General features: G+C 48.3%; 1 protein-coding gene across 1 annotated transcript in view; it reads right to left on the reverse strand.

The window, feature by feature from the left end:
• nav2a (neuron navigator 2a) overlaps positions 1-15,000 on the reverse strand; it is a gene marked incomplete at its 5' end in the record, with an annotated part of 855,299 nt that overhangs the window by 140,149 nt on the left and 700,150 nt on the right. Inside the window, 2 exons of the mRNA XM_083653159.1 lie at positions 1,235-1,293; positions 1,994-2,046. Of these exons, the coding sequence (XP_083509285.1) occupies positions 1,235-1,293; positions 1,994-2,046 (112 nt within the window). The remainder of the gene's footprint in view (positions 1-1,234; positions 1,294-1,993; positions 2,047-15,000) is intronic.

Genomic DNA, 15,000 nt, shown 5'->3' on the forward strand with positions numbered 1-15,000 from the left:
TTTTGATATGTTTCATAGGCTATGCAATGCTGTGAGAAATATGCAATATGTTGCTGCTGTACAAATGAAGGTTTTATTGAGGGAGAAACACATTTGGTATTGTTTGGGAAATTTTGTATTTTTAATTACAATGAATCGATTGATTGATCGTTAACATTACCGATGATCGATTTAGGAATTTGCGGACAATTTGCATCCCGAATGCGAATGCCTTTGTCAAGTATAGAAACACACACACAGACACACAGACACACAGACACACACACACACACACACACACACACACACACACACACACACACACACACACACACACGAGCTCTGGACTCTATCCGTTGAATCAGGTCTGGACATTCCCTGGAGTTACCCTTTCATACCAGAGGCAGTGTTGTTTTTACTGACAGAAGCATAGGAGCATGTTGTTTTGATCGAGTAAATTTCACGTGTTCCAGTAAATCCTTAACGACCAATATTAATCGATCTCCGATTAAACTGCACATTCAAAATCGGTGCAAAAATAATTTTTCAGAATAAAAGAATGAATGTTTTTTTTTGCTATAATCCTCCAGCTGCAGCAGCTAAACGCAGCCTTCCACCAGCTGAGCGCCTTGTTTTCTTCACTTTGACTTGATATTTGTATTTATATACTTTTGTCGGCCCTCTCTTCTTCAAGGGGGCTAATTTAAGGTTAGCTTTTGGTTTATGGTTAAGATTAGAATTAGGGGTTGGTTTACTTTTAAGGGTCAGTTTTCATTATTGCACCAACACAAACGTGTGTGTGACTGTGTGTGTGTGTGTGTGTGTGTGTTGTGTGTGTGTGTGTCCAAGTTTGCATTGAGGGGACAGGGATCAGCTGTGCCCTCCCCCTCTCTCTCTCTCTCTCTCTCTCTCTCCTTCTCTCTCTCTCTCTCTCTCTCTCTCTCTCTCTCTCTCTCTCCTTCTCTCTCTCTCTCTCTCTCTCTCTCCTTCTCTCTCTCTCTCTCTCTCTCTCTCTCTCTCTCTCTCTCTCTCTCTCTCTCTCCTTCTCTCTCTCTCTCTCTCTCTCTCTCTCTCTCTCTCTCTCTCTCTCTCTCTCTCTCTCTCTCTCTCCTTCTCTCTCTCTCTCTCTCTCTCATGCTTTCAGAGCCTTCAGTAGTCCGGCTCGCTGCCAGAATTAGCCCTCTCAGCTGGCACACTGGCCCAATTTACGACGCGTCACATTGAGCGGTGGGAGGGAGGGCACCGCTGTCTGTACCCGTTTCCCACCGCGGGGGACAGCAGCCAAACAGCGACCACACAGACCACGACTTCTCTCTGTACGTCTTTTCTTAGAGAAACAGCTTCTTGATCTCTTTCTAACGTGCAAAATAAACAAACACTGTAAACTGGCTGCAAAGGCTTCCATTGTCATCCGTAGAGAAACTCCCTGTCCTGTCCTGTTCTGTCCTGTCCTGTCCTGTCCTGTTCTGTTCTGTTCTGTTCTGTCCGGCCCGCCTTGCCCCTGGAGACGAGAGGGATCCCTTGTGCGTTTCTCCTTTGCAAGTGTAATAAGATGAGGCAAAATTGGTTCCGATCCAAACCCCCAAAAACCTCAGTCTGGTGCTTTCAAGTGAGCGCCAGCAGCTCCTCCTGGGCCCGCGCGCCCACTGCCAGCAGAGGCTTTTCCTAACAGCACGACCGCCACCGCCACCAGAGTAAAAATAAACGCACACTATAACCCTTCTTCTTCCCATCGTCCATTACCATCCAGCACAGTGACTTCTTTACACTGCTGTGTTTGAGCTGTGAGGGGAACGCACGCACGCAGCACGCCTCAGTGAGACAGCACATCAAAGAGGAAGTGTTACTTCACACACACACACACACACGCGCGTGCACACACACACCCGCACGCACGGACGCACGCACGCACGCACACACACGCGCACACTCACACACGCATGCACGCACACACACACTCTGAGGTGGATTTCGCAATGTTCTGCCAAAACAAACTTAGAAGGTCACTACTTACCATCTGAGTGCGGCTCTTGGGACAGCCATTGATAGCGTCGATCTTCTCATTGGCTGCAGAGAGAAAGAGAGAGAGGAGGCAGAGAGAGAGAGAGAGAGAGAGAGAGAGAGAGATAATAGAGAGAGAGAGAGAGAAAGGAAGGAGAGAGAGAGAGAGAGAGAGAGAGAGAGAGAGAGAGAGAGAGAGAGGTCTGTTCAGAGGTGGTTTGTGTTCATGTAAATCCTCGCTGTAGTTTCCAGTGGAGAAGATGTGTCTCAGACAGGCTGTGGCTGAGTGAGGATGTACATGCTGGTGGGTGTGTGTGTGTGTGTGTGTGTGTGTGTGTGTGTGTGTGTGTGTGTGTACGTGCTCTGAGCCCCTCCCCTCCCCCCCCCCCCCCCATACACACACACACCCACACACTCCCCTTGCCCCTCCCTCCCCTGCTTCCCACTGAGCCATGAAACACTATCTAGTCGCAGCAAATGGGAGAGGGGCCGGGGGGCCGGGGGGCCGGGGGACGAGGGCGCTCCACAGCGCTGATTCTCACCCCTTTTCATATCAAATAAAGGACCCTCGTTTAGCATCACATCAGGGCCACACGTTTTGTCTCCTGGATCCAAATCTGAGAATAATTTTTATTATTGTTTATCTTTATCTTTATTACGGATCCCCATTAGTCATCACCGCAGCAACAACTAGTCTTCCTGGGGTCCACACACAACAAAACAAAACAATACATACATACATACATACCAGTGGTGGCTGGTGACCTTGGAAGCAGGGGAGGAAGCTAGTGCGGCGACCGAAGGTCGCCGCCCCTTTTAAAAATTTGGGGTTTTTTTTTCACGTGTGCGCGCGTGCGTGCATGTGTATTTGCCATGTTTCCCATGCTGTCAAGCCTCTTAGCTTTCCACCCAGTGAGGAGCATTGCATTAGCACCCAGTGAGAGGACTACAGGACGGAACAGCACCTGGCACCTGAGGCGGTCCCAGGGAAAATATGACGTGTGCTCTGCTGCTGATACTCTCACCCACAAGCAGTTTTTGCCCAAAACGCCCAAATCTCATTTTAAATTAGCATTAGGATTAGACTGTTGTGATGTCATTATTCAGTTTTAACCATCAATAATTTTTCCTTTTCTCATTATTTCATTTCTCAGAGTAAATACTGTATATTTATTTCGAGATTTTTGTCAATTATTTGTGCTGTTATGGTTATAATTAGCCTAGTTACTCACTTCTACACTATCTTAGATTGTGTTACTTATGGATGGCATGGAATTATAGTGAAAATAGATTATCCCCCCTTTTTGCTGGGGACCCCACTTTGAAAACCACTGGCTTAGGCTAGAACTGTTGCGAGAAGGTTTCAGGATTTATCTCTATGCATTAGGCTGTGATTACTATTTATATAAATCTATTTATTCACATAGATTCATGATATATTATGGTATACAGCCTACCTGTGACATCAATGTTTTGATTCATCCTATGATGTCTCACACTCAGGTGTGCTTTCACAAGACAGGTGTTGTCCATTCAATCAGCTAACCTGTCTTTATAATGGCTGTCTTGCACTGTTTGTATGATACTTGACAAAGTCTATGGCCGAAACTGTTGTCAAATAGCGTTAAATTACACTTAATTGCATCTGGAACGAGAGTGTGTCTTCATGTGCACAGTGCTGCACTACTCATTTAGTTATCAACTTTGGAGCGTTATTTACCCCCCCTTCCCGACATCCTAGGTTGACATGCTTCATCCCAATCGATTCCTTATTTCTTCTACTTTCATATGATATAAAGATCACCACTCAAGCTTTAAAATTGAGCCCGCTGTCAGCTATCGATTTACAGGCCAAATTCAGTTAAAAAATGTGTGAATTAAAGCTTCGCGGGTTTTAGTATAAGAAATTACAGGATGAAACTTCAATACGACAAAAATAGCGCTGCTCGGTGAACCATTTCCACGCCGAATTTAATAGAAGGTTCGGATAACTTGAAATCAATTGACTTACTTGAATATCCGTGCTGTCTGTAGGGGAAACGCTGCAGTCGAGACGTTGCAAATATTCCAGTTTTCTGACATTGCAAAAAGCCCGTATCGCGCAGCTCAATTCTCCCCGCAACTCGAAACTCGTTTTGGTGGTAATCCAATATCAACGACTGTCTGGCTTGTGAACACTTACTGATTGATAAAAAAGTAAATAAAAATAAGAGGGAAATATGATATGCTGCTAACTGTCTCAGTAAATCCTTCCTGTCAGGTCAAGCAGTGGATTTCACCTCCTTGATTCAGCGTGACCACAGACCAGGCAGTGGAACAACGTTGCCGATTTTCAGACGTATTCAGCATTGGACAATACAGAATGTCAATCAATGTCAAGCAATCTATCAATCAAACAACAACCAATTAGGGTTTCACCTGGTTTCACGGGCTAAGGGAGAGCTCCCCTCCTCCTCAATCTGATTCGTTGGAAAACACATCACTCTCACTGTTTTCTGTGAATTGCAAGTCTTTTTCAACCAATCTTATTTTTTCATTAGATAAATTACCAAATAAATCAAGCCCACAGGGCGGGTGTTTTTTTATCCCCTCCCCCATGCTGGGACCAGGGCCAGAGTGACTCGTCTGCATGGAGCTATATAATGAATGAAAAAATGAGCGTCTGCACATAAGAAAAAACACATTTGATTGATATTTTATTATAAAAAAAAAATATGAAAAATGAAAAATATAAAAATAAAAATAAAAAATATATTTTTTTAATATATTTTTTTTTTATATAAAATCCCCAATCTAATAGAGGAGGACCATCCTCCTATGCCTCACTGGAAAAACCTCCTCTGATACATACATACATACATACATAACATCGCATATAAAAATACATTCAATGCACTAACATAGTATCACTATCAAATCACAAAAATACAATAAAAGGAATTAAATTCTCAAACAGTCATATCCTTAGTGTACATTACAGTAGGCCTATCTTGTTAGACATGATTTGGTCCAGAATTCAATGACTCTTTGTGATGTAGGTTGGGAGTAAACGTGATCAAATAGTCATTCATCTGTGAAGTTCTTGTGAATGAAATAACACTGAGGTTTAGCAATTTATCAATCTGACCTCCTGGAAGCCCGTCGAGGACCCCTGGGTGGTCCATGCACCCTACGTTGAGAACCACTGCTCTACATCATCTTCTGGAAGGGTGTGTGTGTGTGTGTGTGTGTGTGTGTGTGTGTGTGTGTGTGTGTGTGTGCGCGTGCTCTCTCAGGGAAATCCCCCCCCTCCCCCCGGTCCCTCAGAAGCCCTGCCCCAGCAGCTGAGACAGGGGCCGTCATCCCACAGCTGACAACTGTGCCAACAGCCCCAGCCTCCTGCGTCAGGAGGCCCAGTGGGGCCCGCGGCGCAGCTCCACCTCAGGAGCCACCTACTCTACCACCTACCCTGCGGGAAAACACCCTGCTCGCTGTCGGTTGAGTAAATACTCAATATACAGCTCAATCAGCTGTCTCTAATGCTTACATACGCACACACACACACACACACACACACACACACACACACACACACACACACACACACACACACACACATGTGCACGCACACGCACTTGCACACACACACACACACACACACACACACACACAGTTCACAGGACTGCTGCACTAAATGGACGCAAATATCTATATAATGTACTGTATGATTAGGCTTATTATACTGAGAGAAATTGTATTTTTTTTTTTTAAACCAGTGATTCTCAACTTTTTCAAATTTACTCCATGATGAGATGTTGTCTCTCGGACACAAATCTCACGACATCTTTTATTGTTTGATTATTGATTTGGTTCAGAATTCCATGCCTGTCTGTACTGCAGGTAGACGGATCTGATAGCAGATGAATGATGATCAGAACAGTCTTTCTTCTACATGCTCTAAATGTGTTTTTTTTTGTAAAATAAATAATAGTGAAGATCAGCAATTTGCTGGAGACCCCCTGGAAGCCCCTCAAGGAGCCCTGGTGGTCCACAGAGCCCACGTTGAGAACGACTGCTTTGCATTGTATGCACAGTGCAAACCTCTGACTTGTAAACGCCTCACTACCTGCTTCTGAACTATCTGTTCTTTTGGTGATGATCCCAATCTGGGATTTTTTTTTGCCACATTTTGTGCTGCATTCATGTGTTGCTGGGAAAGTCGGACATCTACAGTATGTTGGCCAAAAAGTCTGAACCGTTACAGAGGCTGTGAACGTAACCCTAACATACTATATACGGGAGGAAACCCACAGCAACACGGGGGGAGGACATGCTAACTCCACGCAGAAAGGCTAGCACCTTCTTGCTGTGAGGCAAAACAGTGCTAACCACGGAGTTGGAGGATCGTTTAATAGCCTATAGGACGAATCAGCGTGACTGCCACCCAGTTAACTAGTATGAGTTGTGCCAAACAAATGTTAATATCTCAAAAAGTATAAATCACATCGCTTCTATTTTGACTCAAGCTCAAGCTCAAGAGTTTGATGTATAATCTATGCATGTCATGTTAAAAGTTGTGTGAACTGTCGCAGTTTTAAATTGTAAACACGGTCAGCCGGCTAGAGTCAAACTCAGGCTCCATAGGGTTCCATCGCCGTTGCCACCCAGTGACGCAGTTTGTTTACCAAAATGCTGCTCGGCTGATCCCTCGTATAGGCAGAGGTTTGTGCTCTGCGTGAGTGTCTTCTAGTTACTTCTTGTCCTTGCTGTTTGTTGCCATGTCAAGCCTCCTGCTCAAGTCCTTGACTCCTTGTAAATGTTATGAACTTAGAAGCAGCGTAGGGCTTTCTGGCATGCTAACAGTTTCTGGCTTGTGGCCTTCGAAACGCATTGGTCTAACAATAAAGCTGTCCTATAGATATACATATATATATAGATATATAGATATATATCTATATATATACATCTATATATATATTGCAAGAGTTGTTGGAGTTTTGACCTCTTTAAACGCTATATGATATGATACCAAATACTGTACCTTATTCATTCCCCACTAGGGAAACTAAGTGCCAACATACATATAGGGCAGACAACAGGTGGTAATAATAATAATAATAAAAATAAATAAATAATAATAATAATAATAATAAAAATGACTTATATATTGATTTTCTAAGTACTCAAAGACGCTTATAATATATAATATAATAATAATAATAATAATATATCATATAATATAATAATGATAGAAAAAGCTACTGTATATACATCTGAAGCAGTACAGAATAAGGGGAGAGCACAGCACCATTAGTATTAAAATGAACACCAGTGTTGGGGGTAACTCATTACAAAAGTAACATATTACTTTTAGCAGTAACTCAGTAATATAACTTATTACTTATAGGATTTCAGTAATATTATACCAGTTACTTTGTCAAGTAACTGAAGTTACAAATTGAGTTAAAACATTTTTTTTAAATCAAAGCACATATTTAAATAATTTTCTAATCAAACTGTGTTTTTATGCAAATAAACACTATAGATGACAATAACAAAGGAAAAGGATAACATTTAGAATTTTGGATTGTTTACACTGACTTCAAGACGGTTGAAATTATTTTTCGGGATGGTTCCGGGGCGGCGATGTCATTCTCCTACTGCTGTTATTACAGTGAAAGTAATGCAAAGGTAGTGTAATAAGTAACGAGTTACTCTACACAGACAGTAATATTGTAAAGTAACTTATTACTTTCAAATGAAAGTAACTCGTAATATGTAGTGTATTACATTTTGAAAGTAACTAAACGCACACCTTGAACACTGAGTTATATAAAAGAAGTTAAAGTCCTTGTCTTGTGAATGAATGGACGCATTAGTGGGTCAAACAGACATATCCGGTCAGCCTGGGTCCCAGGAGGCCACAGACAGGTTCTGCTGCTCCACACAGACAGGTTCTGCTGCTCCACACAGACAGGTTCTGCTGCTCCACACAGACAGGCTCTGCTGCTCCACACAGACAGGCTCTGCTGCTCCACACAGACAGGCTCTGCTGCTCCACACAGACAGGTTCTGCTGCTCCACACAGACAGGTTCTGCTGCTCCACACAGACAGGTTCTGCTGCTCCACACAGACAGGCTCTGCTGCTCCTACACAGACAGGTTCTGCTGCTCCTACACAGACAGGTTCTGCTGCTCCTACACAGACAGGTTCTGCTGCTCCTACACAGACAGGTTCTGCTGCTCCTACACAGACAGGTTCTGCTGCTCCTACACAGACAGGTTCTGCTGCTCCTACACAGACAGGTTCTGCTGCTCCACACAGACAGGTTCTGCTGCTCTACACAGACAGGTTCTGCTGCTCCACACAGACAGGTTCTGCTGCTCCTACACAGACAGGTTCTGCTGCTCCTACACAGACAGGTTCTGCTGCTCCTACACAGACAGGTTCTGCTGCTCCTACACAGACAGGTTCTGCTGCTCCTACACAGACAGGCTCTGCTGCTCCTACACAGACAGGTTCTGCTGCTCCTACACAGACAGGTTCTGCTGCTCCACACAGACAGGCTCTGCTGCTCCACACAGACAGGTTCTGCTGCTCCACACAGACAGGCTCTGCTGCTCCACACAGACAGGCTCTGCTGCTCCTACACAGACAGGCTCTGCTGCTCCACACAGACAGGCTCTGCTGCTCCACACAGACAGGCTCTGCTGCTCCTACACAGACAGGCTCTGCTGCTCCTACACAGACAGGCTCTGCTGCTCCTACACAGACAGGCTCTGCAGCTCCTACACAGACAGGCTCTGCTGCTCCACACAGACAGGTTCTGCTGCTCCACACAGACAGGTTCTGCTGCTCCACACAGACAGGCTCTGCTGCTCCACACAGACAGGCTCTGCTGCTCCACACAGACAGGCTCTGCTGCTCCTACACAGACAGGCTCTGCTGCTCCTACACAGACAGGCTCTGCTGCTCCACACAGACAGGCTCTGCTGCTCCTACACAGACAGGCTCTGCTGCTCCTACACAGACAGGCTCTGCTGCTCCTACACAGACAGGCTCTGCTGCTCCACACAGACAGGCTCTGCTGCTCCACACAGACAGGCTCTGCTGCTCCTACACAGACAGGCTCTGCTGCTCCTACACAGACAGGCTCTGCTGCTCCTACACAGACAGGCTCTGCAGCTCCTACACAGACAGGCTCTGCTGCTCCACACAGACAGGTTCTGCTGCTCCACACAGACAGGTTCTGCTGCTCCACACAGACAGGCTCTGCTGCTCCACACAGACAGGCTCTGCTGCTCCACACAGACAGGCTCTGCTGCTCCTACACAGACAGGCTCTGCTGCTCCTACACAGACAGGCTCTGCAGCTCCTACACAGACAGGCTCTGCTGCTCCTACACAGACAGGCTCTGCTGCTCCTACACAGACAGGTTCTGCTGCTCCACACAGACAGGCTCTGCTGCTCCTACACAGACAGGCTCTGCTGCTCCACACAGACAGGTTCTGCTGCTCCTACACAGACAGGCTCTGCAGCTCCTACACAGACAGGCTCTGCTGCTCCTACACAGACAGGCTCTGCTGCTCCTACACAGACAGGTTCTGCTGCTCCACACAGACAGGCTCTGCTGCTCCTACACAGACAGGCTCTGCTGCTCCACACAGACAGGTTCTGCTGCTCCACACAGACAGGTTCTGCTGCTCCACACAGACAGGTTCTGCTGCTCCACACAGACAGGTTCTGCTGCTCCACACAGACAGGTTCTGCTGCTCCACACAGACAGGTTCTGCTGCTCCACACAGACAGGCTCTGCTGCTCCACACAGACAGGTTCTGCTGCTCCACACAGACAGGTTCTGCTGCTCTACACAGACAGGCTCTGCTGCTCCACACAGACAGGCTCTGTTGCTCCACACAGACAGGCTCTGCTGCTCCTACACAGACAGGTTCTGCTGCTCCACACAGACAGGTTCTGCTGCTCCACACAGACAGGCTCTGCTGCTCCACACAGACAGGTTCTGCTGCTCCACACAGACAGGTTCTGCTGCTCCACACAGACAGGCTCTGCTGCTCCACACAGACAGGCTCTGCTGCTCCACACAGACAGGCTCTGCTGCTCCACACAGACAGGCTCTGCTGCTCCTACACAGACAGGTTCTACTGCTCCTACACAGACAGGCTCTGCTGCTCCTACACAGACAGGTTCTGCTGCTCCACACAGACAGGTTCTGCTGCTCCTACACAGACAGGCTCTGCTGCTCCTACACAGACAGGCTCTGCTGCTCCACACAGACAGGTTCTGCTGCTCCTACACAGACAGGTTCTGCTGCTCCTACACAGACAGGCTCTGCTGCTCCTACACAGACAGGTTCTGCTGCTCCTACACAGACAGGCTCTGCTGCTCCTACACAGACAGGTTCTGCTGCTCCACACAGACAGGTTCTACTGCTCCTACACAGACAGGTTCTGCTGCTCCTACACAGACAGGCTCTGCTGCTCCTACACAGACAGGCTGCTCTGCTGCTCCTACACAGACAGGCTCTGCTGCTCCACACAGACAGGTTCTGCTGCTCCTACACAGACAGGTTCTGCTGCTCCACACAGACAGGTTCTGCTGCTCCTACACAGACAGGCTGCTCTGCTGCTCCTACACAGACAGACTCTGCTGCTCCTACACAGACAGGTTCTGCTGCTCCTACACAGACAGGCTCTGCTGCTCCACACAGACAGGTTCTGCTGCTCCTACACAGACAGGTTCTGCTGCTCCACACAGACAGGCTCTGCTGCTCCACACAGACAGGTTCTGCTGCTCCACACAGACAGGCTCTGCTGCTCCACACAGACAGGTTCTGCTGCTCCACACAGACAGGCTGCTCTGCTGCAAACACCCATTGTTTGGTGTGAGGTTTCCCCAGCCAGCCAGCGGGTGGGACAGCACAGGACAGCACAGCACAGCACAGCACAGGACAGCACAGCACAGCACAGGACAGCACAGGACAGCACAGCACAGGACAGCACAGCACAGGACAGCACAGCACAGGACAGCACAGCACAGGACAGGACAGGACAGCACAGGACAGCACAGGACAGGACAGCACAGGACAGGACAGGACAGGACAGCACAGCACAGGACAACACAGCACAGGACAGCACAGGACAGCACAGGACAGGACAGGACAGCACAGCACAGCACAGGACAGGACAGCACAGGACAGCACAGGACAGGACAGGACAGGACAGCACAGCACAGGACAGCACAGCACAGCACAGGACAGCACAGGACAGCACAGGACAGCACAGGACAGCACAGGACAACACAGCACAGGACAGCACAGGACAGCACAGGACAGGACAGGACAGCACAGGACAGCACAGCACAGGACAGCACAGGACAGCACAGGACAGCACAGCACAGCACAGGACAGCACAGCACAGGACAGCACAGCACAGGACAGGACAGGACAGCACAGCACAGGACAGGACAGGACAGCACAGCACAGCACAGGACAGCACAGCACAGGACAGCACAGGACAGGACAGGACAGCACAGGACAGCACAGCACAGGACAGGACAGGACAGCACAGGACAGCACAGCACAGCACAGGACAGCACAGCACAGGACAGCACAGGACAGGACAGGACAGCACAGGACAGCACAGCACAGGACAGGACAGGACAGCACAGGACAGCACAGCACAGGACAGGACAGCACAGGACAGAGGGGCTGGCCGGGCACAACAGGTGAGAGGCTTGTCCTGGTGTTGCATGTGACAGCAGAGCAGAGTGGAGGGCAGCTGTCAGATGGATCAAGCAGGTAACAAGCAGGTAACAACACCTCATCAAAACAACACAGAGAGTGAGGAAGGATATCTGCGTATCGCACCATAAGATTCCATGCGCGATGTGAGGATCCGGATTTAGTTCTGTGACAACCAAGTCTGACTGTGCAGAATTACGTTGATTTCTGAGACACAAATCTTTGTAGCGATGACATTGCTCGAATGTAAACAACAATTATTATTATTTTATTTTTTACCTTTATTTATACAGAGGGAGTCTCAGTGAGAGCAATGCTCTCTTTTTCAGGAGCGCCCTGTTCACATTCACACCTGGAAGCTGACCAGTACAACCACAGTCTGATCTGCTGGCCACTGAGCAGCTCCACTGGAGCGGTTGGGGTTAAGGGCCTTGCTCAAGGGCACCTCAGTGGTGGTAATGAGGGAGGGGCAAGCGCTGCCTTTTCACTTTCCCCGCCCAGATTTATCCTGGGCGGGGAACAAGCTGGCTTCTCTAACCTTTAGGCCACCACCAAAATGTCAGTACGGGTGTGCAGAGGTAAAAGCACCACCGCCTACAGTACCACCGCGGAGACCCAGGTTCAATTCCCGGCACCGGTACCTCCGGCTTGGTCAGACGTTCCTCTACAGACACAATTGGCCGTGTCTGCGGGTGGGAGGCCGTTGTGGTATGAGTCCTGGTCGCTGCACTAGTAGTGCCTTCACTGGTCAGTCGGTGTGCCTGGAAAGAAACGCAACGCAGTAACTTCCTGGTACGACTGCTTTAGACCACCTGCTCTGTAATACAGCAAGAACACCCGAATCAGCGTTCTTCTTGACAGTGTTTATGGCTTTAATAGTGACGCGGCTATAGACCTAGCTAATAGGCTATAGGCCTAGCTAATCACTGTGAAGACGTGCCTCAAGGCCATATGGCGGCTTTTTACACAACAGCTAATGACGCATGTTTACTGTGTGAAAGGCTTTCTCCCAACATAAACATACAATCAGGACAGATCTCCTCGTTACCACAACAGTTGGCATAGCAACCGCTTAACGAGGCAAAGCGTTGTTTTACGGGGAATATCAACCAGGTCGGAAAACATCTTTGACCCATCAGATCGCCGGGCTGCAACGTGTGTGTAAAATATTTTAAAGGCGGTCTTCAGGCACTTCAACACCGCTGCAACTTGGATCATTCAAAGTTGAGATGGCAACAACATCATCAAAACAAAAAGAGCAGCTAGAGAACAGTCCGGGCAGTGTGCGCCCTCGGGGGGCATGGAGCTCATAAATTCTCCCAAACGGAGCATAAATACGCTGTAACGAGACGCATCATGTGCAGGCAGCCGCCGTGAGAACAGTGAGGCCCTTCTCCGTGTCAGGATCCAATGCATTAAAGGAACTATTCATCACTCTCTAACCTTATGTCCATATCATAGACATAAATAATATGGACGTATCTTATCCCATTACATTTCTTCTCCCTGGCGGAGTTCAAACGTTGGCCGTCACCATCTTGGTTTTTCGTCAGCAGAGTGGGAGCTGGAATGGGTTGAGGCCTTCCGCACCTCACGTGAGATGGGAGTTTCCCAGAGCCGCAGCTCCGCCTGCTATTGGTCCGTGATCGGCAAACTGTGCGATCACTGGACAGGCAACCTGTCAATCACCCCCTTTTCTATCATATATTTTACTCAAACGGGCGAGTTATATAAAAAATGACCCCCCCTAAAGTTGTTATGAAAAGCCTGCAGGACTACAGGAGAGAGATAGAGGACAGTGGCGGGTTGGGGGTTTCAAGTCACTGACCAAACACTCTATTTCAGTGATTGCTGTCAGAATATAGAGCCATTTAACACTTATTTGAACACAAAAACATCGCTGAATGCAGCTTTAACAGGAACGACGGTACTTCTGAGTCCTGCCTCAAACAAAGACATCCGCGTCATCAGGGGATAGGGGGTGGGGTTGCCCACTGGTCCATATACTGTATCTGAAATCGGTATAGAGTGTAAAACACAACAACGGCTGTTTTCAATGTTCTCTCTGTCTTTGGGGGGCGCGGCTTCAGGATCTGCTCTACTTCCTGGAACCAGTGTGATGTCACTGGTTCCAGGAAGTGTGATGTCACTGGTTCTAGGAAGTTGAAAGCTGTGCCGGCTCGCATGGCTGTTATTCCAACTACAGCTTGTTACAGTTTTTTACTTATTTTGTATATGTCCGCATCCATGCAGAATAGCATTGAGAGCCTTAACGAGCCATACCAGCTGGCCGGGGGGCGGAGTTTCTGCCTGCAGATGAACGGGGGCTCTCAGTGCAGGAAACATGGAGGGACGTTAACATTGTTCATCTGCATGGACTACTCACATTGTAACGATACAAAGCTGATTGAAAAGCAGTGGACTGGCCCTTTAAGAGTGTGCAAATTGCAGTGAAAGTGGGTCAGCTGGTCTCAGGTCAGTGACAGAGGGAAGAGCAGGGAGCAGAGAGAGAGAGAGAGGCAGAGATGTGCTGAGTCAGAGGGCAGTCAGCTGGTCTCAGGTCAGTGACAGAGGGAAGAGCAGGGAGCAGAGAGAGAGAGAGAGACAGAGATGTGCTGAGTCAGAGGGCAGTCAGCTGGTCTCAGGTCAGTGACAGAGGGAAGAGCAGGGAGCAGAGAGAGAGAGAGGCAGAGATGTGCTGAGTCAGAGGGCAGTCAGCTGGTCTCAGGTCAGTGACAGAGAGAAGAGCAGGGAGCAGAGAGAGAGAGAGGCAGAGATGTGCTGAGTCAGAGGGCAGTCAGCTGGTCTCAGGTCAGTGACAGAGAGAAGAGCAGGGAGCAGAGAGAGAGAGAGGCAGAGATGTGCTGAGTCAGAGGGCAGTCAGCTGGTCTCAGGTCAGTGACAGAGAGAAGAGCTGGGAGCAGAGAGAGAGAGAGGCAGAGATGTGCTGAGTCAGAGGGCAGTCAGCTGGTCTCAGGTCAGTGACAGAGGGAAGAGCAGTGAGCAGAGAGAGAGAGAGAGGCAGAGATGTGCTGAGTCAGAGGGCAGTCAGCTGGTCTCAGGTCAGTGACAGAGAGAAGAGCAGGGAGCAGAGAGAGAGGCAGAGATGCAAGGAAGCCGTTCTTAGTTTGTGAAAAGATGGCATTTGGGAGATACAAGATTTCCCCCCCGACAGCGACAGCATACTTTAGACTAGAGCAGTGATACTCAACTTGCGGTTGTCTACTTGGGTTTAGACAACTGCTCTGTGTGGCCCGCGATGGAATTGCAAAAACAAAAA

The sequence above is a fragment of the Poromitra crassiceps genome (assembly GCF_964638095.1).
Source record: "Poromitra crassiceps genome assembly, chromosome: 16".
NCBI classification, from domain to species: domain Eukaryota; kingdom Metazoa; phylum Chordata; class Actinopteri; order Beryciformes; family Melamphaidae; genus Poromitra; species Poromitra crassiceps.